General features: G+C 49.8%; 1 protein-coding gene across 3 annotated transcripts in view; it reads left to right on the top strand.

Moving 5' to 3' along the window:
- The first annotated feature begins 7,062 nt into the window (after positions 1-7,062).
- Positions 7,063-20,130, top strand: part of FAM3D (FAM3 metabolism regulating signaling molecule D) — a 33,773-nt gene continuing 20,705 nt past the window's right edge. Inside the window, exons 1-2 of one of the 3 annotated variants that reach the window (XM_019724121.3) lie at positions 7,063-7,370; positions 18,497-18,547. In XM_019724121.3, coding sequence (XP_019579680.3) covers positions 18,535-18,547 — 13 coding nt within the window. In that variant the 5' untranslated portion in view covers positions 7,063-7,370; positions 18,497-18,534. Of the gene's footprint in view, positions 7,371-16,434; positions 16,711-18,496; positions 18,548-20,130 lie in introns of those variants that run through there. The other 2 variants (XM_088798524.1, XM_088798523.1) reach the window with 2 other exon arrangements.

The following is a 20,130-nucleotide window of genomic DNA, read 5'->3' as shown; positions in this document are numbered from 1 at the left end:
GCAGATCTAATTTTGCTTTTCAGTGTATGCAGGGGTCCCAGCCTGGTGTCTAGCCCAGAAAAGGTATTCATTAAACATTTGTTGATGAACAGCTGAATGGATGAATGGCACAAGGGTTGGTCATACCTGAGTACCTCCTTTCCTTTCTTGCTCCAAAGGTGCCTGGAGACAACCAGAATGAAGAAACTTCCAAAGGTGCTCGGTGTCTGCCTTCCCTGGGCTGCCCCTGGGAGAAGAGCCCCCAGTCCACATCCTGACTGGCCCACCCACTGAGAGCCCAGCCCCTGGGAGGGAGACTCTGAGTCACCCACATTATGCCATAGCTCTCTGGACCTCTGCTTCCCCCTCAGTCACTGGAGAAGCCAGACCTCAAGCAGGAGGACAGATTCAAGCCAGCGTGGCTGCCTGAAAGCTGGGAGGGGTGAGCCCTCCCCTCTATAATGAAAGGACAATAGCTGTGAGCCCCAATTAAAAAGCTACAAGGTGGCCATAAAGGCCAGCTTCTTCCTCGTCAGACCATTAGACTCCCCACCCTGCCTGAGCCCTTCCGACAGCCTAGAAAAGCAGGGTGGCCTCTAGTTCACATTCCAAGGGTTTATCTGCCTTGTTAAACCTGTGCCACACCTAAGAAGGACTCCATGGTCCTGGGGAGCATGGCACTCAACTGAAAGGAAGGGCCAGCGGAAAGGTGGAGTGTTGAGAATGAACTTTATTGCAACAAATATCAAGTGTAGAAAATGTAGGAGGGACAGAAGACTTGTGTCAAGAAGAAAATTAAAATTGCTGTAATCCCACTTCCAAGAGACAGCTCTGTTGGTACTGGCTACAGTTCTTAGTCTTCCATCTATATGTGTCTGTTTCTTTACATTGTTTTAATTGGGATCCTTCACAGAATACTATTTAGAAATCTGTGACTATGTGGAAAGAGAAGGAGATACCAGATTCTGTTTCCATAACATCGCGAAGCCCCTCCCCACCCCCAATTTCTGGCAACCAGGAAGGATAAAGGGAGCTCCAGAATTACAGTTGGTACTGAAGTTGAATTATGGTTGACACTGAAGTTCTCACCACCCTGACAAGTGGAGGTTTGGAGTGAGATTTAACTTGATTTAGAAAAATAAATATGACATATCTTATACCCATGCTGTGGAGTAAAATTCATACCAGCTGAATGGATGGGTGGATTGACAGATGGCTGCTTGGATAGCAGGCAAAAGATAGAGAGAGGAAGAGACAGGGGAAAAGAACAAGACAGACACATATATATCATTGTATGTGCATAGAAAATTCTAGAAGGATACTTAGAAATTGTGAAAAGTGGTTCTATTGTGGAGAGTGGGCAAAAGGGGACCTTTAAATGGTTGTTTCGTATGGCTCTGCCATGAACAAGCATTACTTTGATAATTCTTAAAACATTTGAAGTGATTTCCCCACTTTAAATATGATAAATGTTAGTTTCTATAGCAAGGGGGATTTAAGGCTACAGATGGAATTAAAGTTGCTAATCAGCTGACCTCAAAATAGGGAGATTATCCTGAATTATGGGGGCGGAGGGTGGTGTGTGATGTAATCACAAAGGTCCTTAAAAGTAGAAGAGGGAAACAGAAGAATCAGAGAAAGGTATGTGAGATGGAAGAAGGGTCATAATGTTGCAATACTGCTGGCTTCGAAGATGGAAGAAGGGGCCACCAGCCTCTAGAAACTGGAAAGGGGAAGGAAACAGATTCTCCCCTGGAGTCTCCAGTAGGTGATGCAGCTATGCAACACCTTGATTTTAGCTCATTGAGATCCATGTCAGACTTCTGACCTGATTCAAACCCCCTATCCTGGCCCCACACAAACAACAGATTCACACTGTAAACAGCTTGGCCGGGCTGCTGGTGACCAGGCCTCCGAGCCCGAGAGCTTCTGCATGGCTGCCCACTCCAGTCCTGGCATCAATGGAAAGACTTCCATTGCTATTCAAAGGAACAGCAATAACCCTAACAGAAATGAATGGAGGAATGAATTATTAATGCTTGTGAAAGAAATTTCTAACTGTATTTGTATTGTATCCTTGGCTGTGTCTTCCGTGCCAAGGCACTGATTTTATTACATAGCAGACCCAGGCACAAGGCACACGTGGCCACATTGGATGTGGTCGGTTAACGAGGGTGTGAAGAACTGAACATTGTGGGTAGTTTATTGACAGTGCCACTCTGTGTAGTAACGCTTTGTGCCTTGCTGCCATGGTTTCAGCTCACACCTGGCTTATTTTGTCATCAGGGTCCATGGTTGCTGTGAAAACTGCTGCTGATTTGATGCTGAAGGTTGACAAAGAAATCCCTGCCTAGGTCCTGCTCCATGTTCTTCTCAAAGATTAGAGCTAGAAAAATCGGTGTGGTGGACATTTATTTTATTAGTTAACCAACTCTTCTGTCTTTGGGAACCCAGAAGGTCAAATACAGCCTATGCAAACACACACATCTGTGAACCTCTGCATACACACGTACCAACATGCTTATCATTACCCAAGCAGGACACACTCACACGCTTACAGGTACCCACACTAGATACACACACCTGCACACCCACAGTAACGCTGTTCTGCCATTGTGTCTCAGATGTGCCAGGGATGGGTTCTGTCCCTCTGGGCTTTTCCCTCTGAGTAAAGCATTCTAATTCAGAAACGGCCCCAGCTCTGGGGAAATCATCTTTAGTTTGTCTACTGGCCAGGATCAAGCTCAATTTTTTAAAAGCACCTTTTTTCAGGAAATGTTGGAGGGGACTGAATGTTCTGAAGCCCCAGGGAAGGTGCTGCTGTAATATTCTGGAGCTCTCCTTGCTGACTCTGCAGTGTGTGTGTCTGTGTGTGTGTGTGTGTGTGTGTGTCCCCTCCACTTCCTGCTTACTAGCTGGGTCACCATAGGCAAATGACTTAACCTCTCTGTGCCTCAGTTTCCTCATTTGTACATAATAATACTACTTCCCTTGGAGGGTTGCTACTAGGATGAATTCAGATAACACATGGGTCTCATTTAACAGAGCACCAGGCACATAGTAAATGCTCCATGAATGCTGCCGCTGCTATTATCACTAGTCCCATACTCATCTAATCTCCCAACCGTTTAGGAACACACACACACAAACACACACACACACACACACACACACACCTTGAAGACGTGGTGCTTGAATAGGTTGTGCTCAAAATCTGCCCTTCCATTTGCACAGCTCTTTTCCCCATGGTTTTGAAAGCACCTTGACATCCATGTTCTTCTTTTTGCCTCAAAACCTTGTGGAGTAGAAAGACTGGAATTATTGGTACCATTTTCTTTTTTAAGGCAGGAAATAAAGGTGCACAAAGGTCTCAAGATGGGCCTGCAAAAAGTAATTGCAGTGTTTTTATAAACACACACACACCCATGTACACATACATGCACATGCCCAGCAGCTGAGGAGGGTAAATGAAGACGGTGCTTTTGTAACATGCGATCATGTGAAGTTTTAAAAAAAATCACATCTACCAGTTTTCAACAACGTGGGAAATGCCTCAGCTATGATGACAAGCGAACAGAGAAGGGTACAAACCAGATATACAGGAAGAGTTCCATTATATAAACAGGGGAGGAAATATGCCAAAATATTAACATTGTTCCAAAGAGAGATTATACTTGTCTGATTTCTTTTCCTTTACACTGTTTGGTACTTTCCAAAATGTCTACAATAGGATTGTATTCTTTTTATAATTAAGTAAGAGAAATAAGCTCCTGAGTTACAATCACTCCCCTGAGTGCTCACAGCTGCCTGGCAGCAGACCCAGTGCCCTGAGTCTGTCAGTAACGGAAAGGGTGGTCACAATTCCCACTGGCTCCTGGCCTCTGGGTCAGCCTTTGGCACCAACACTCCCCAGGGAAATGAACCAACTGTCAAACACCAATAATTGCACTTTCAAGACTTCCTGCCAAACCAGACTTGACACTGACCCGCACTCTTTCAGTGTTGTCATTCGAGAGAGAAGAGAAGGCGTCCTGGCTCCTTTCACTAGGAAAGTCACAATTTCAGTCAGAGTTTATTAAGCATCTACTACGGACCCATGTTGTCCTCCTGCATGGCAGGCTGGCAGGGGCAGGGGACAGCGCCTGGCATGCACAGGAAGCAGCACCCATGCCGAGACCCAGCTGGTTCCTCTGAGTGAGCACTGGGAGAATGTGCCCTCGGAGGCCTGCTCAGGTTGCGCTTCCGTGAGGGCTTTGCCAAGGGAAGGAAACTATGGGATGATTTCACGATGATAATTAGCTTGTCAAGACGTGAAACCCCCAGGGAGACTGCCCTGGGCCTTCCCTTCCTCCTAGGGTTCCTGTAAAGAGACCCAGAGTGGGGAGCAAAGGTCCAGGGTCACACTGCTCAGAGTAGAGTGGGGGTCACAGTTCCTGGTTCTCAGACCGGTGCTGTCTGTATTGACTAATGCAGAAATGAGCCAGCAGTCATTCATTCATTCATTCGTTCATTCATTCAGCAAACCACAATTAAGCACCTGCTGAGTACCAGGCACTGTTCTAGGGAGCAGCACCAGCAAGTCCCTGCCTCATGTGATTCACTTTCCAGTCGAGCAAGACAGGTGACAAGAGAACAAAAATTCAGGAGATATCATTTAAGTTGTTGTAAGTGCTATAAAGAAAATAAAACAGAATTGCACCTGTAATTAACAAAATAACGGCCCTCAAAGATGCCCAGGTCCTAAAACCTGAAGCTCGTGTAATATTAGTTATATGGCAAAAGGAAATTAAAGTTGCAGATGGAATTACAGTTGCTGATCAGCTGACCTTAAGATAGGGAGAGGAAGGGATGGCCGGTTAGCTCAGTTGGTTAGAGCGTAGTGCTGATAACACCAAGGGTAACGGTTCGATCCCCACATGGGCCCTGTGAGCTGTGCCCTCCTTAAAAAGAAAAAAGAAAAAAGATAGGGAGAGGGTCCTGGAGCATCTGGGGTGCCCAGTGTATTCATAGGGTCCTTAAGAGTGAAAGAGGGAAGCAGAAGAGAGAGTTAGAAGAGGTGACAGTGGAAGAAGGTCATAGAGATGCAACACTGCTGGCTTTGAAAATGGAGGAAGGGGCCACACGTGTGCCAAGGAATGTGGGTAGCCTCCAGAACCTGAAAAAGGCAAGGAAACATGGTCATACTGGGTCTCAGCTCCCGCTCCCCACATAAGAACACAGGATATGGTGAGGCCAAAAGGGAACACCCACGGAGCCATACATAGGGGCTTCATACCACTATAGTCTCGCTGGCGGCTGGGTTGGAGACACAGGAAGCAGGAGCCACACATGCTCAATCCGCCGTCTGCTTCTCTACCATCCAATCAACCAACCTTGCTAGCTGCAATCTGTGCTTGCCATCTTAGCCACAGCAGTTATATTAGTGGCTAATGGCTAACTGGTAGTAGATGGCCATCTACTACCCGAGCCAGCACCCTTCTACGTGAAGTCGAGAGCCTGGAAACTGCTCTCTGGGACTCTGTCCCGACAAACATATTCTCCCTTGGAGCCCCCAAGAGGAGCACAGTTCTCCTGACGCCTGGCTTTTGGCCCTGTGAGACTTGTGTCAGAATTCTGACCTACAGAACTGTAAGGTAATACATTTGTGTTGTTTAAAGTCACTCAGGTTTTTACAGTACAAACAGGAAACCAGTAGAGCACCTCAAAGTTCCCTCCTCAGAGAAGCTTCCCTGACCACCTGCTGAATGAAGAAAGCTTTCCTGCTAGTTGCTGTCTATAGGTTCCTTCACAGAACTTATCAGGATTTTAATTCAATGACTTGCTCGTTTACTTTGGGAAGCTGTGGAGGAGGGGCTGAGGAGGTAACACTGGAGGTCAGATCTGAATGACAAGAAGCCACCAGCCAGGAGCAGAACTTTAGAGGCAGGGCAGAGGAGAAGAGAGGAGGTGGGAGCAGATACAAGGCCAGGCTCAGAACCTGTCAGGATGCGGGAAAGCATGGCCTGCCCTGGGATGTGCTCCCAAGGTGTCCACTTCCCCTCCCCAGGGACCAGGTAGGCAGCCAGAACACAGACCTGCAGGCCACCTCCGTCCCCAGGAGCCTCGTCCTCGCACCAGTTCCTGGGAACTTGGCTCTATTTTCTGAGCAGCTATTTGACCTTATGTCCTTGAATATTCCTTTCAAGGAGGCCGCATATCCCTTCTGGAAGCAGTTAGGGTAGAAATCACCAAGTACAGAAACACGACCTGCCGGCAAACGAGAGAAAAAGGCCCCAGGTGCCCCTGGGGAACTCGGTGCCTCCTGGGAAAGAACTCATCCTAAGATGAAAAGGTCTCAGGAATGAGAATCATGACAAGCGACACACTTGTGGGGTTGGATGGGGATTGGGAGACACTGCGCCCCTCTGAATGCACCTGGAGGCCCAAGGAGAAAGAAAGGCAGGAAACACTGCATGCACCGTTACACTGAAATTCTACCACATATTGGCCCGTCCCTCTTCTCCTCCCTCTCTCTCCAGCTATAGCTTCTAACTCCATGTGCCCCAAACCAAATCCAGAATCTTGTCCCCAGATGGCCTCCTCCTCCTATTTCCCTTGCTTCTGATGAAGGGAGCAAAGGACGGGGTCAAAGGCGCCTGGAGATAGTTACCCAGGCTCACTATCTCCAGGCGCCTTTGACCCCGTCCTTTGCTGCCCCACCCCCACCCATAGTCTGTCTGGGTTTCTGTGTCGGCCCCTCCCCCCACCCCCGGGTCATCTTCTCCCTAGTTCCTCCCTGGCCCAGCACCTGGCCCAGCACCTCAGAGCAGGTAACAGCACCTTCACTAACTCATTCTACAGGCCCCACTTCACCCCCCAGGGCCAGGGAAGGTTGTCAGCATGAGGTTGGTTTGTTTTAGGGGCATGCTGTTTTGTTGTGTTCTGTTTTGTGTTTTCAGGCAGCCACTATGGTATATCATTCCTGACTAAGTTGCTCAAATTGCCACCCCAAACGTCTTCTACCAAGACAAGGAGAACTCTGTGGGGAGGAGGCACTCACAGCCTGGGTCCCAGCCAGGGCTCAGGTGGCTGCTCAGCCAGGGAAGATTTCAGGCTCATTTCCTGTCAGGGAGTCTTTAGATTCACTTCCTCCTTCCTGGTGAGATTACCAGGGCAGGGAGTTTACTTACGGCAGACCTCTCCAAAGGAAGGTACTTTGTCCCGCTCTCTGGGCCTCCTGCATCTAGAGGCCTCGCTTGGGAGGCCCCAGTCTCTTGGGCACCGGGAGGCTGGGCTCCCTGAACAGGCTGGTCCGGGACTGTGGTCGGCTGGCTCAGGGATCCAAGGCACCAGCTGCGTAGACCCTCTCGCGTTCTCCACTGAAGCAGGGAAATAGGAGCTTGAGCCCTCAGGTACGTTTCTGCCAGAATGCAAAGGGCAATACCTCTGTGTCCACGTTACTGAGAGAAAGGAAAATGGAGGTGAGGAAGGTGGAAACTAAAGAGTGAAAGAGCCTGAGAGAGAAAGGCGAAAGGAGAGGAAGAAGGAAACCACGTAATCAAAGAGATTTCTGAGGTCAGACTGAGGAAGGCAGGTAGCTTTTATCTGAGAGGCCAAGTCTTACCAATTAATGGTGGAATGTGATGAGGATTCTGAGGCTGAGTTCAGGCTCAGTGCAAAGATATGCTCATATAGTAGCACATTTAATCTTCATGTCACATCCGTGAGGAAGGCACCATTACTACCCCCATTTTGCAGATGGGAAACCAAGGCACTGACAGATTAAACAACTTGTCCGGGCAGTGTGGCTGCAATATTTATACTCCCCACCACTATGCAGCACTGCCTCTGTGACACAGCTGATTCTAAGTCCATAGCTGAAGAGAGCTGGTACAGGAGTAACTTTGCAGATGATTCCTTCAATGAACATTAATTGCACAGATAGTCATTTCAAATAGTTTTGACATGTGCCTCATAGGAGATAACCCAGGAGTCAGGACAGACTTCTCTGAGACTAAGTTTGCCAAGGAAGGTTGGCAGGGGTAGGAGGGCAGAGGTAAGCATTTGACACACAGCAGAATTTAAGAGAAGGGGGTGAGGGAGGAGGGGAGGAGGAGGGCCAGTTCTACATGGAGAGGTCAGGACCTGGTGGTAGGAGGTGAGGCCAGCGAGGTGGTCACTCCCAGGCCAAGCACAAGTGTGGGAAGAAGTTTGGTTTTGTCCAGTGTTTGCTTCAGTCTGTCCATCTGCCTGTCTGCTCTAGTGCATCTGCCCTCCCCCCATACTGGCTGGCAGCTGCCCACCTCAAGCCATGCCAGGCCGGCCAATATTAAAGGGGCTGGTCTCATCCTGGCCTGGCTTCTGGTGGGCAGCAGCCAGCCTCTGTGAGGAGTGGTAGCCCCAGCCCAGCCTAGAGGCCCACAGGGCAGGCCCCCTGGAGAAGGGCAGAAGCTTCCTGTGACCAGCACAGGGACGCTCTGAGAAGCAGGAGTGGGTATGTCTAGGTGTGCCCCCAAGGATGTGGCTGGGGAGATAACATACAGAATTCCTGAGGGGAGCCCCACCTTTGGAGTTTGGATCCCAGCTCTGCCTTTTTTCCAGTTGTGTTATCTTGGGCAAATTGTCTGAGCCTCCCTTATTTAAAAAAAATGGAGACATTAGTCATTTCCTTGGGGTTTGACTGATGTGCATTTTGAAAACGACGATGTGAAGCACCTATCAGGAGGCCTGGCACCTAGTAGGTGCAGAATACCGGGTGGGGCTGTGGTCAACGCTGAGCACCACTGTGAGCCAGGCATGGTGCATGGTGCTAAGCTTTTAGAAGTGATTAGACGCCCTCTCAGGAGCTCCCAGTCTATCACATGAAATAGTAGATAGATGACAGAGAGTAAAGGGACTGGGGCGGGAGGCACTGTGAGAGAGACGGGAACAAGCTCTGTGATCAGTATCATAATAACAGGTGACTCGTATGGAGGATTGACTGTGTGTCTAGCATGGTGTCAAGTGCTTTACATGAATTATCTCACTTCAGTATAACAAATTTACATGGTAGGTCATATACCCTGTTTCACAGATGAGGAGCTGAGGCCTAAGGAAGTGCCCAAGGTGGTAGCACCATGAATGCTAAAAAGAAGATTTGCACCCAGGTAGTCCAGCTGCAGGGTCCATGCATTGAGGAGATTTCTGCACAGGCCACAGCAGGGAGACCTCACAAAGGAGACAACATTCCACAAAGTATAGGGTTCCCTGGGAGAGAAGAGGTGAGGGCAGCCCTGGTGGAGAAAACTCCATGAGCAGAGCAGAGGCTTGGAGGTGGGAGGTGTGAGGTGGGAGTCAACCAGCCAGGTGGGAGAGAAGCTGGGACCCAGGTACAGTGCCACAGACTTGGACATTTCTGCAGACACGGTCAGTTCTATGTTAGAGGAATATTCTTCTGGTGAAAATGTCAAGAATGATGTGGCTTCTGGTAGGGAAGCCATGAGGAGACGGTTGCTAAAAATGCTGAGAAAAAGTTTATGGTCTGCCTGAATTTTCAGGCCCCCGCAAGGCCAGAGGTGTCCAAACCTCAAGACAGAAGGGGGAGGGTGGGAATTTAATTTGAACCTTTCTTGCAGTTGTAGCTATTGTTTAAAATGAGAAAATCCTTGTTGATGAGGTAGTAGTCTTCTTCTGGATGCAAGCGACAAAAACCAACTCAAACCAGCCCCCAAAATAAAAGACCTATATTGGGTCACATAGTGGAAAAGTCCAGAGATAATTCTTACTTCAGGCAAGGCTGGATATAGGGGCTAAAATGACATCCCCCTCTATTTCTTGGATCCTTTCCTCTAGTGTTTTATTCTCACACAGATTCTACTCCTGTGGTGGCAAACATACCCATCAGCATCTTCTTCCTGAGTCATCTTGACTCAGCAGCCCCAACTGAACCCCTGGCAAGTCCATCAAAACCCTGGGAAGGCTCTGATCTCCTCAGCCTGGGTCACCTGCCCATCTCTGATTCCATCTCTGTGACCAAGCGATGGAGCTAGGCCTGGGCCATGTGGCCACCCCTGGAGCCAGAAATGGGGCCAGCCCTACCCAACTGCAAAACAGTAGTGGGAGTAGGGGGAGGTCCCAAAGAAAATCAGGGCAGTCACCAGAAGAAGGGAGAATGGATACTTGCCAGATCACCAAAATAACAGATGTCCACCACACCCTACCGTCAACCATCCCTACTTCATTTAATTAGTTACTAAAGCAGTGAATGGCAATATTGCATAAATCATTCTACTTCTGTGAGCTACTTTCTACTTGGGCAAGTCACTTAATCTTTCTAAGTCCCAATCTCATGGGTAAAATGCAGTTAATAAAAGAATCTGCCTCATAAGATTTTGGGGGAATATTAAATGGAAGGACACAGGGCTCAAGATGAGCAGAGTAACAATAATAATATTGAAAAATAATAACATGAGAATCACTATTATGATTATTAGTAAGATTCTTTCTCCTTCAGAAATCTCTGGATCCCACACCTCTCTAGGTAAGACTTATTTGCCAAGGCCTGTCCAAGCCCCCCTTGACTTCATTGTGGAGGCTGCCATCTTGGCTAATCAAAGAGGCCAAGACCCAGATGCCTCTGATGGAAAGGAATAGAATTACCCACTGGGTCTCAGGTGAGTTTCCCCATACTTGACCCGCTGAAGTGATTCAGACAGGCCGACAGCAGGCCAGCCAGGGCTCGGGGATGAACCCAGATGCTCCAGCAGCCCCTCCCTGATCCAATTTGTCCTCTTTGGTGACTCATAGCCAGGCTCTCAGCAAAGAGGCACAAACTGGCTTCTCCGGCTCCTGTACCCAAAGAGGCCAGAAGCCTCAGATTATCCCATTCCCCAGGACACTGGAGGGGAAGGGGCTGCATGTTTGGCCAGACAGCCTCCTCTTTCCTCCTGCTGCTCTGTCAGGGCCTGGAGGAACTCATTCCCCATTCTGAGCACACTTTTGTCTCATCCTTGGGAGGAGGGTGCAGGGCACAGGGCATATGGCCAAGGGAGGGAGCAAGGGGCTGCGTTGATTAACAACCGTCAGGGGCACATGTCATACCGCATGCTCTGGGTGCATCCTCACATTTAATCTTCACTAAATTAGGGATTGTGATGGCCATGTACAGACAAGGAAACTGAGGCTGAGAGAGGATTGTGTCCACAGTCCCATGGCAGAAGGCAGACGGGGCCCCAAAGCCTCCACTCTTAACCGCCATGTATACAGACTCGCAGTTCCCTGGCCAGATGAGGCCTCTGCAAACTTGAAGGTGCAAATCTAACTAGAGCTGCTGTTTCCTGGGGGCTGCCTGAGTGCCCGGCACTGCACAAGAACCTTCAGGTGATAACCCAGTCAGGTGAACTGGGAGGGAAGTACCCCTGAAAACCCACTGAGGACAAAGGGTGGGCAGCTGAGCCATGCGAAGCAAGCAGGGGGCTGGCAAGGAGGGAGGGGGCACAGAATTTTAGGAATTCTCTCTAATCCCACAGAAGCCTTCCTTCTCCACCTTGGCTGACCCAACCCAGGCAGGCGGAAGCCCAACACAGGGAACACTAGGGCTCATATTCACCTTAGGCTAAGAGGGGCCACACCTAGAGTTGGGGTCCACAAACTACGACCCACAGCCAAATCCAACCCACCACCTGTTTTTACAAATAAAATTTTATTAGAACACAGCCACATTCATTCATTTACACACTGTCACGGCTGATTTCCTGCTGCAATGGCAGAGCTGAATAGTCGTGACTGAGAACATACTGCCCACAAAGTCCAAAATATTTCCTCTCTGGTCCCTTACAGAACATTTCTGAGCCCTGGTCTAGAGGAGTAAAACAAAGTGGTTAAAAATGTGGGCTCCTGGGTTCATCTCTGCCTGGGTTCCTCGGAGATCCTTTCTTCCTCTGACTCCTACCAGCTGTGAGCCCTGACCGCTCTGTGCCTCAGTTTCCCCAAATTCCTCATTGAACTGCTGCAGGATTAAGTTAGTTAAGATAAGGAAGAGTCTCAGAGCACTGGCTGTTGTCTTATTCCGGGAAACATCCTAGGAACTTAGGGAGACGAGCTCTGAGCATCCTGGGCCTCCTCAAATCTTCTTGCATCTCCTGCTATGCAGCCCTACATGGCCCAATAATTCTCCATTGGTTAGAGCTGGAGAAAACCATTAAAACCAATAAATAAAATTAAAACAGGGCATAGAGGAAATAATGGGCTTATTTCCTTCCGAAATAAATGTCACTGGGACAAATTCTTGGAGCCACCAGCCTTATTGTTTATAGATTTATTCGCTATTTATCTCCCTCTGTATTGGTGACATGATCAATAATTGCCTATAAATACCGGGAGTTTATAAGGACAGTTTAAAGAATGAAAGGCAGCTTCTGGTTACTTTGACTACCGCACACAGGCCTGGGCCACGACAGTCAGTGTTCAGGGTGGCCTTGGGGGATGATTGAAAATCAGGGCAAGGTACAAACAGGCCGGGCAGGGTTAACGCATCCCCAGGTTCCAAGCCAGACTCTTAGCAATGCCCTGACTCTCGGGTGTGTGCGCATGTGTGTGTGTGTGTGTGTGTGTGTGTGTATGCATACATCTGTCACTGACAGTCTTTTAGCATCTCTGCTTCTTCATTGTTCTGTTCATGTCTCTCTACCTCAGTCTTAGCTCTTTCTTCCTGAGTCTCTCCCTCAGACCCCGTTGTTCCCTCTATAGTTTCCATCTTATACTCCGACACACGCAGAATCCGTACCTTGTAATGACTACCTGCCCACATATGGCAGAACAGAAAGAAGCTCATGGAAGAGTAGCTAGTGTCCCCCTGCCTTTGGTGACAACATTTAGCCCACAGAATTTCCAGAGATGTTGAGGAAAATGACCTGAGCTTGAATTTCCAGGGGAGGCTAATTAGATTCTAAAGTCTGAGCAGATCCTCTGGACAGAGTTCAGCTTTGGAGAAAACTGTTGAGATGGGGTAAAAAGGAAGTAGCCACTTAAACAGAGGGAGGAGCTCCTGTTAGGTGTTTTGTTTCCTTCCCTTATTTTCTCTCCCAAGCAGAAAGTCACTCACTTCCCGCTAAGAAGTGAGTGACTGCACACCTACTATGTGCCTTGGTGCTAGCAGCAGGGACAGGGATGAAGAAGGCACTCAAGAGCCATTGCCTGGAGGGGAATCCAGCCCAAAACTCAATGATGGCTGTGAAACAGGACAGCAAGGTGCCTTAGTGGGAGTCTCAGAGAGGCTGGGAAAGCCCAGGAGCCAGGGATGAGGGAAGGCTTCTTGGAGGAAATGCTACCTCTTCCAAGCTACCTCTTCCAGTTTCATCACTGGTTCTGTGTAAGTCTTCCTGTGCCCTTCATTGCCCTCAGAACAAAACCCTAGGCCACTATCCCAGTCCTTAAAATGCTAATGATTCTGTTCCCTTCCCTTCTTCACTTAGGTCTCTACCATTAGAATATCATGTTCTGCCTCTCCTCTGAGCCTCCGCACATGCTTTTCCTTCTGCCTGGAATACCTTCCAGGAAAACTCCATCTGCCAAATGTCACTTCCTCCAGGAAGTCTTCTCCTGGGCTGGGAGCTCCCCTGAAGGAAGATCTCCCTACCAGAGCACCTAGCCCACTGCACTGTAGCCATCCACGAGCTTGTCCCTACCCCCTTACACTGTGTGTTTCTAGAAATGGGGAACCTTGTTGATTCTCTTCTCTGTTCCTACCCTCAGCATAGTGATTTCTCAGAGATGATTCTCAGGAAATATTGTAGGATAAGTAATTAAGTAGAATTTTTGAAAAAGATGTCACAGAGGTCTCCTAACCAGGTGGGCTCAAAGGGGTCCCCTGCTCAGCTCATGATTGTGTGACGTCTCAGGCTTGTCTGTGGCAAGAGGGAAGTGTCAGCCACCTCCACTGTGTTTCCTCTGGTTCCTGAAGGCTGATGCTGTGGCGAGGACCCAGTTCCAACTCCACGTGGCCCCACTCCAGGGATGACAAACCTTGCATGGGAAAGAATCTGCATCCTCCTCTGCTTTAGCCAGAAGGGCTATGCTTACTTTAGTAGGTCTGCCATGGGGCGGGCACAGATGCTATAACACAGATGCTATTTTCCATCCTTGCCCCAAACGTTCAATTGCTCAGTGAAGGAAATTTCAAGCCCTCAGTGGCATGTAATCATTGTCCCTCAAGCCAGGACACTTTATTGGTGTAGAATTGTCCTTTGAGCTCCAATTAAAATGCCTGCTTTTTCAAGAGTCAAGCCCTGTTCTTAGACACACAGAGGCCCCTCACGCCCATGCCCTTCATTGTTGGGAAGCGGTGAGAGAGGGTCCATACCAGGCCTGCCGGCCGCTGTGCCCACTGTTTTCACCCTCTGCTCTCTGCTGTCAGTGGCATGAACCCCAGCTCTGCCACCACCACTGTGAGACCCTGGGCGTGCTACCTCCCCTCTTCCGGCCTCAGCCTCCTCCCCTAAGAAGTGAAGACGGTAGTGGATTCATCTCACCAGGATTTGGTGAGATGTATGTGTAAGATTCTTAGCCTGATCTGAGGAGCAAGCAGTCCACAAATGGTAGCTACTTTTATTATTTTGTTTATAATGTATTATTTTTATTATCAGCTAAAGCAATCTTGCTCAAGGCCTCACCAAGAAAACAGTCTGGTCCCTCTCTCCTGACAGAGGTGCTGGGAGGGGTTCCCAGGGCCTGGCGTTCAGACAAGAAGAAAAGTCAGAAAAACATGTTCCTGGGAGGACATAGAGGCAGACGAGGGCTCACTCTCATGGGGGCAGCATGGCATAGGTTGTCCCCCAACCTGAGGTAACGCAAAGGTGAGGGGGCTTCTTGGACAGGCTTAGGAGGAGAGGTAGAGACCCCTGCCCAGGCCAGGCTAGTTCTTCGGGGAGCCCTTGGTCAGAAGTGGGGAGAAGGGTGGTGCTGTGGGAAGACAGGGAGCCCAGGACTGGGAAGGCCGAGGGGAGGAAAGGACAGATTGGTTTTATGCTGTTTTGAGTTGGTTTCTTCAGAGGTAGGCCCTAAGGAAAAGCTACAAGGGAAAGATAAGATACAGAGGACTCCGGGAAACAGGAAGAAGCTGACGTCCCAGCTCCTATAGGGCCATAAAGAAATGTCACAAAAAAGCAGGCAAATACTGTGACGGCATTTTGGTTCTGCAGAAAGAACAAACATCCATGTAGGAACCCTGCCATGGAGGTGCTCTAGCAGGAAACAGCAGGGTGAGTGGGGCCTGACAACAGGGAGGAGATGGGACGATGCCATCGGGCCAGCAAGCCCCTTCTAGACAGGTGGCCTCCCTGCCCAACCCCCATTTCAGGACTGGTAAATAATGTCACCCTCATTTGGCAAAAGAGGTAGGCCAGGCCCAGACAGGTGTGTCCCAAAACACACAACTATTAAGTGGCAAAGCCAAGTCTGTCTGATCCCAAAGTCCATCCTCTTTCCCAACATCACAGACCTGTTACTGCCTGATTCTTTCAGGAGCAAAACCACACGTAGTGCCTCCATGCTCAGCCCTGGCATTTGCACCTTCTGGTGGGACTTGTCTGCAACAGGAGCTGATATGTTGTAATGGCTGAGAAAGGGACTCCAGTAGCCCAGACTTACAGATGTCTAGCTTAGCATCATCAGGAGAAAAGAGCCTCTCTCTCCCCAGTTTCCATAGATCCATCCCAGGAAAAACTCTGATTGGCCTTGTCTGGGTCACATGCCCCTTTCTGAAACAATCATAAAGAAAACACAATGCTCTGATTGGCCAGCCCCTTTGGACAGGGTGGGGTACCTATTTAGGACCACAGGTCAGTGTTTAATCATGATTTAGAGGGCCAGGGAAGGTTTCCCAGAGGAAATGACTTCAGGTATGGAATCTATAATTACCTGTGCAGCCGTAGGTAAGTCACTTGCCCTCTCTGAAATTCAGCTTTCTTCTGTAGCTGGTGGTTTAATCACCCTAACTTTCCAGGACTATGCAAGACTCCAATTCTCCAGATACTCAAGTACTTGACTTGTGCTAGACCTGCAGGAAATAAGGCCTCCCTGCCATGGGGGGAAAAGAAGGGCTTATGCACTTGGCCAGATCTGCTTGGCCAGAAAGCAGAAGGGGTTAAGAGGGAGGAGGAGGACAGAGGGAGAGACTCAAGGACAGACAATGGGCTCTCCAGTCAGGGAGGACTGGGGCAATTCTCAGCAGTGTGTGCCTCCCCACTCCCTACCCCCAGCCCCCATCCCCTACTTTCCGTCCTCCACCCTCCCACCCCATCTACTGTGATCAACACTACACTGGCACCACCATATGTGTGCCTGGACCCATCAAGTCACCATGCAGGGCAGTAAGACATCTCTCCCTCTGCCCTTGCCCCTGAACTTCCTAACCTGAGTAACAGGTTGTGATAATCTCAGTAGGAACAAGGAGGAACGAACGTGTTCTGGGTTTGGGTGACTGCAGACAGGATTCTGGCCACACCCTGCCTGCATACCTGTTTCACATGCCTCTTTCCCTCTCTCCTCACCCCAATAGGCCAGCCCTGGGCTCCAACTCCACAGCACACAGGGGCTGGCAGGCAGAGCTGGTTCTGGACTCAAACGAGCAGAGAGCCCTGCAGGTGCCGAGTGGGTAGTTGAGGACTCAGCCAGGGGGGACATCAGGCTGGGAGAGCCCTCGCCACCCCTGTCCCTCCCCTGAGGGAGTCCCTGCTTGGCATGGGCATGGCAGCAAGAGGCTAGCCCCCTGCTCAGGTACGTGCCCCTATCCTCTGCCTCAGCCCCATCTCTCTTCTGTCTCTCTAAATGTCTCTCTCTCTCTCTCTCTCTCTCTCTCTCTCTCTCTCTCTCTCTCTCTCTCTGAATCTGGGTGGACACAGGTCGTATTTTCTGTCTGTTCTCATCCTGGTCCCTATCTCTCTCACTGCTGTCTTGTTCTTTCTCGTCTTTCTGCCTCTCTCTATCTCTGCCGCCTCCCTCTCCTCTTCGTCTTTATCTTCATCGCTCTAGCCTGTCTCTGTTCACACTCTCTCTCTGAATACCCATGTCTGTCCATTCATCTGTCCATCCCCTCCTGTCTGACTCTGACCCTGTCCTTCCATCCTGCCCAGCCCCCAGTTCTCCAAGATCCTCCACACACAGGGGACCCCCAAGTGTGTCCTTCAAGCCTCCCTCATCCAGGGCCGTGAGCTCCTGAACTGTAGGTCACATCCTGAGAACATTCAAGAGCATAATATACATTTGTATATGGAAACAAAAAAAAGTTGGTCATCTGAATTTCAGAAGGTTCTACAAAATTTCTGTGGGGGGCAGGGTCCCTGAGATAGTTGCGACAGTCTAGCTTTCTCACCCGGAAGACCCTAGGGGGGTAGGACCAGAGTGGGTGGGAGGACTTTTATAATTCTCAAGAGGAGACGTGGATTTGTATGTGCTGTTGCTGTTGTTTCAATATGAAGGACTGGCCCAGCCCGGCCGCCTCAGTACCCGGTCTGGATCCTTGACAGTTGGGCTTTAGACACCATGTCTGTTGAGATAGATTCTAAGGATAAAGAAGATTCTGAGGTAGGGAGGGGAGAGGAAGAGTGGTGGGAGCAAGTCATTGCTGCGGGGAGTCTCAGCCTGGCACAGTTACCACTAGCCATTTCCAGAGACCTGCTGGGTGTTTTCAAAGCTGCCCAATCACTGGAAACTGCCAGTCCCTGTGGCTGGCACAGGGGAGAGGTGGGCCCAAGATGACCCTACCCCTGCCCAGGACTCAAAAAATGAGGAAATTTCCATTTCAACTTTCCTTCTAAGACAAAAAACCCTGGCAGTGGGACCCTGTGAGAATTGGGCAGCTGGAGACCTGCCTCCAAATTCTGACTCTGACCCTTGCAAGGTGAATAAGCCTGGGCTTAATCGTGGTGAGTCTTAGCTTACTCACCCCAAAATGGGGGTTTATGAGGATTAGAGGAGATACTGCTTACATAGCGTCCCATGCAAAACCACCTGTGACATGTGACTCCTGTTTATAGTTCATTTTGCTACATCAGCAAAGATCTCGAGTTTCTTCCCCCTGATGGTTTCCCAGGAGCAATGTCTCTCAACTGGCTGGGGGGACAGAAGGATGGATGGATGGATGGATGGATGGATGGATGGATGGATGGATGGATGGATGGATGGATGGATGGATGGATACGTGGGTGGGTGGGTGGATGGATGGATGGATGGATGGATGGATGGATGGATGGATGGATGGGTGAGTGAATAAATCAATTCTCCAAGAGACGGTGGCTGGCAGGCTGCACCTTCCTCTGCTTTCTAATCTCCACACTCGAGAAAGACATTTTGGATATAAAATTTGAGGGGCAAAAACGAAGGACAGGTAGAGACAGGGAGGAAAGGAAGGAAACTGCTCCCCCGTTTCATATGGCAGGTGGTGAGGAACCAAACTGAAAAAGCGGTGATCTCCTCAGGTGGAGGTACCTGTCCCTACTCTTCAGCCTTGTGCATTTTCAGACTCCAGATTCCGGTTTCCAATGCAATTGTTTTCTCTCCACAGGCTAACGCTGACCCCAAGCCACTCCTCACCTGAGCAGGATGAGAGTCACAGGTAGGGCCAGGCTTGGAGGATGCTAAGGCTCGTGGTTGAGGTCCAAAATTGGTTTTGGAATCATTTCTCTGTCAACAGTATCTGCACATCTTGCACTCAGAGGTCATCTGGCTGCAACTGTTCTCAAATGGCCAGGCCAGAATTCCAGGAGGAAATCAACCCAGGGAGAGAGAACGTAGAAGAATGGAAGAGACAATTTCCTGCCTCTAAGCTGAAGGGCTAGAGAAACTCTGGCACAGGGAGCCCCCCTGGCTGGGATCCTGGGCATTCCTTATCTTGGAAACCCCTGACTCTAGTTGGAAATTAGGGACAAATACTTGCTTCAAGAGGGGTCTTCTGGAATCCTCACATCACAGGACTGGGCACGAGAAGCCTTTGCTTTCTAGTCTGCATCTTCATGCTGTACAGATAGAGAAGCTGAGGCACCAAATAGGAAATGAACACAATGCGTTTACATTCCCAAACAGTGTGAGGAGTGAGGATCACAAGCTTTAGAGTCAGCTCACCGCTCTGAGTTCAAATCCCACCTTTATCACTTGAGCCTAAGTTTCCTTATCTGTAACGTGGACACTCAATGGGATCCACACAGAGGGTTCCTGTGAGGATGAATTGAGATACTGCATGTAAAAGCTGTTGGCACAGTGCCTGGCACAAAAATGAGTGTTGTATAAGGTGAGCTGATGTCCAGCGGGAAATCTGGGTGCCTACAGCCCCAGAAGATGACAGACCCCCTAGAAGATGTGCCCCCCATAGACCTGAGCCACCCCCCACAGGATCCAGGGGTCCTCCTCCCACACCCCAAGTAGCTTGACACCAGCACAAGGCCACAGAGCTGAATTCAAGGCTGAAGAGAAGGGTGATGCCAAGAGGAAGGGCAGGTGAGGAGGGAGGGCATGTGGCCTGGCAGTGGCTTGGATTCGGAAGGCGGCAGGAGCTCCCGGAGTCCCTGAGCTGGGAAGTCTACTGCAGCCCGCTTCTCACCCTGTGGCAAAGTGAGGAAAGGGAGTGGAACAGAGAGCTCTGGGGGGTCCATGCCATGTGTGGGCTTGCTCCCCAGTGCTGGCAGGCAGGTCAGGGAGCAATCTGTCTGTGAGGCAGGGGAGACCTCAGCAAAGCTGCTGTGTGTTCCTGTGGACAGCATTGTGTGGTGATTGTGATGGCTTTCAAGGGGAGTTGGTGGAAAATGTGAGGAGCCAACCCCACCCCACCCCCCAAGCCATTGGTTCAGTGGCAAAGGTGTTACCATGTCCACTATGAGACCGAGGGACTCCAACTCAGAGAGGCCAAGCTCCTGCCCAAGGTCACACAGCAGTGGATGGCTGCCCTGAGCACACAGCCTTCCTGACTCCTGTGGCAGGGCTCACCTCCCCGGGCTGTCTGCAGCAGAGCCTGCCTCCTGCTTTCCCACTGCAGTGCTCAGGTCCCGTCTCAGGGTGCTGGATACAGTGCAGATTCCCAGACCTCACCCCTAGAGATTCTCTCTCTGGAGGGAACTACCTTTCTCTCCCAGTGGTCCCACCTTGGGGAATGCTGCCATGTAACTTTGCAGCATGACCTCACCACTTGATCGTCGCATGAATTCA

Source organism: Rhinolophus sinicus, chromosome 5, assembly GCF_057876585.1.
Source record: "Rhinolophus sinicus isolate RSI-liver-muscle chromosome 5, RSI-T2T, whole genome shotgun sequence".
In the NCBI taxonomy this organism is placed as follows: Eukaryota; Metazoa; Chordata; class Mammalia; order Chiroptera; family Rhinolophidae; genus Rhinolophus; species Rhinolophus sinicus.
Note: the sequence above shows the minus strand (reverse complement) of the source record. Positions and strands in the feature narration are given on the sequence as shown.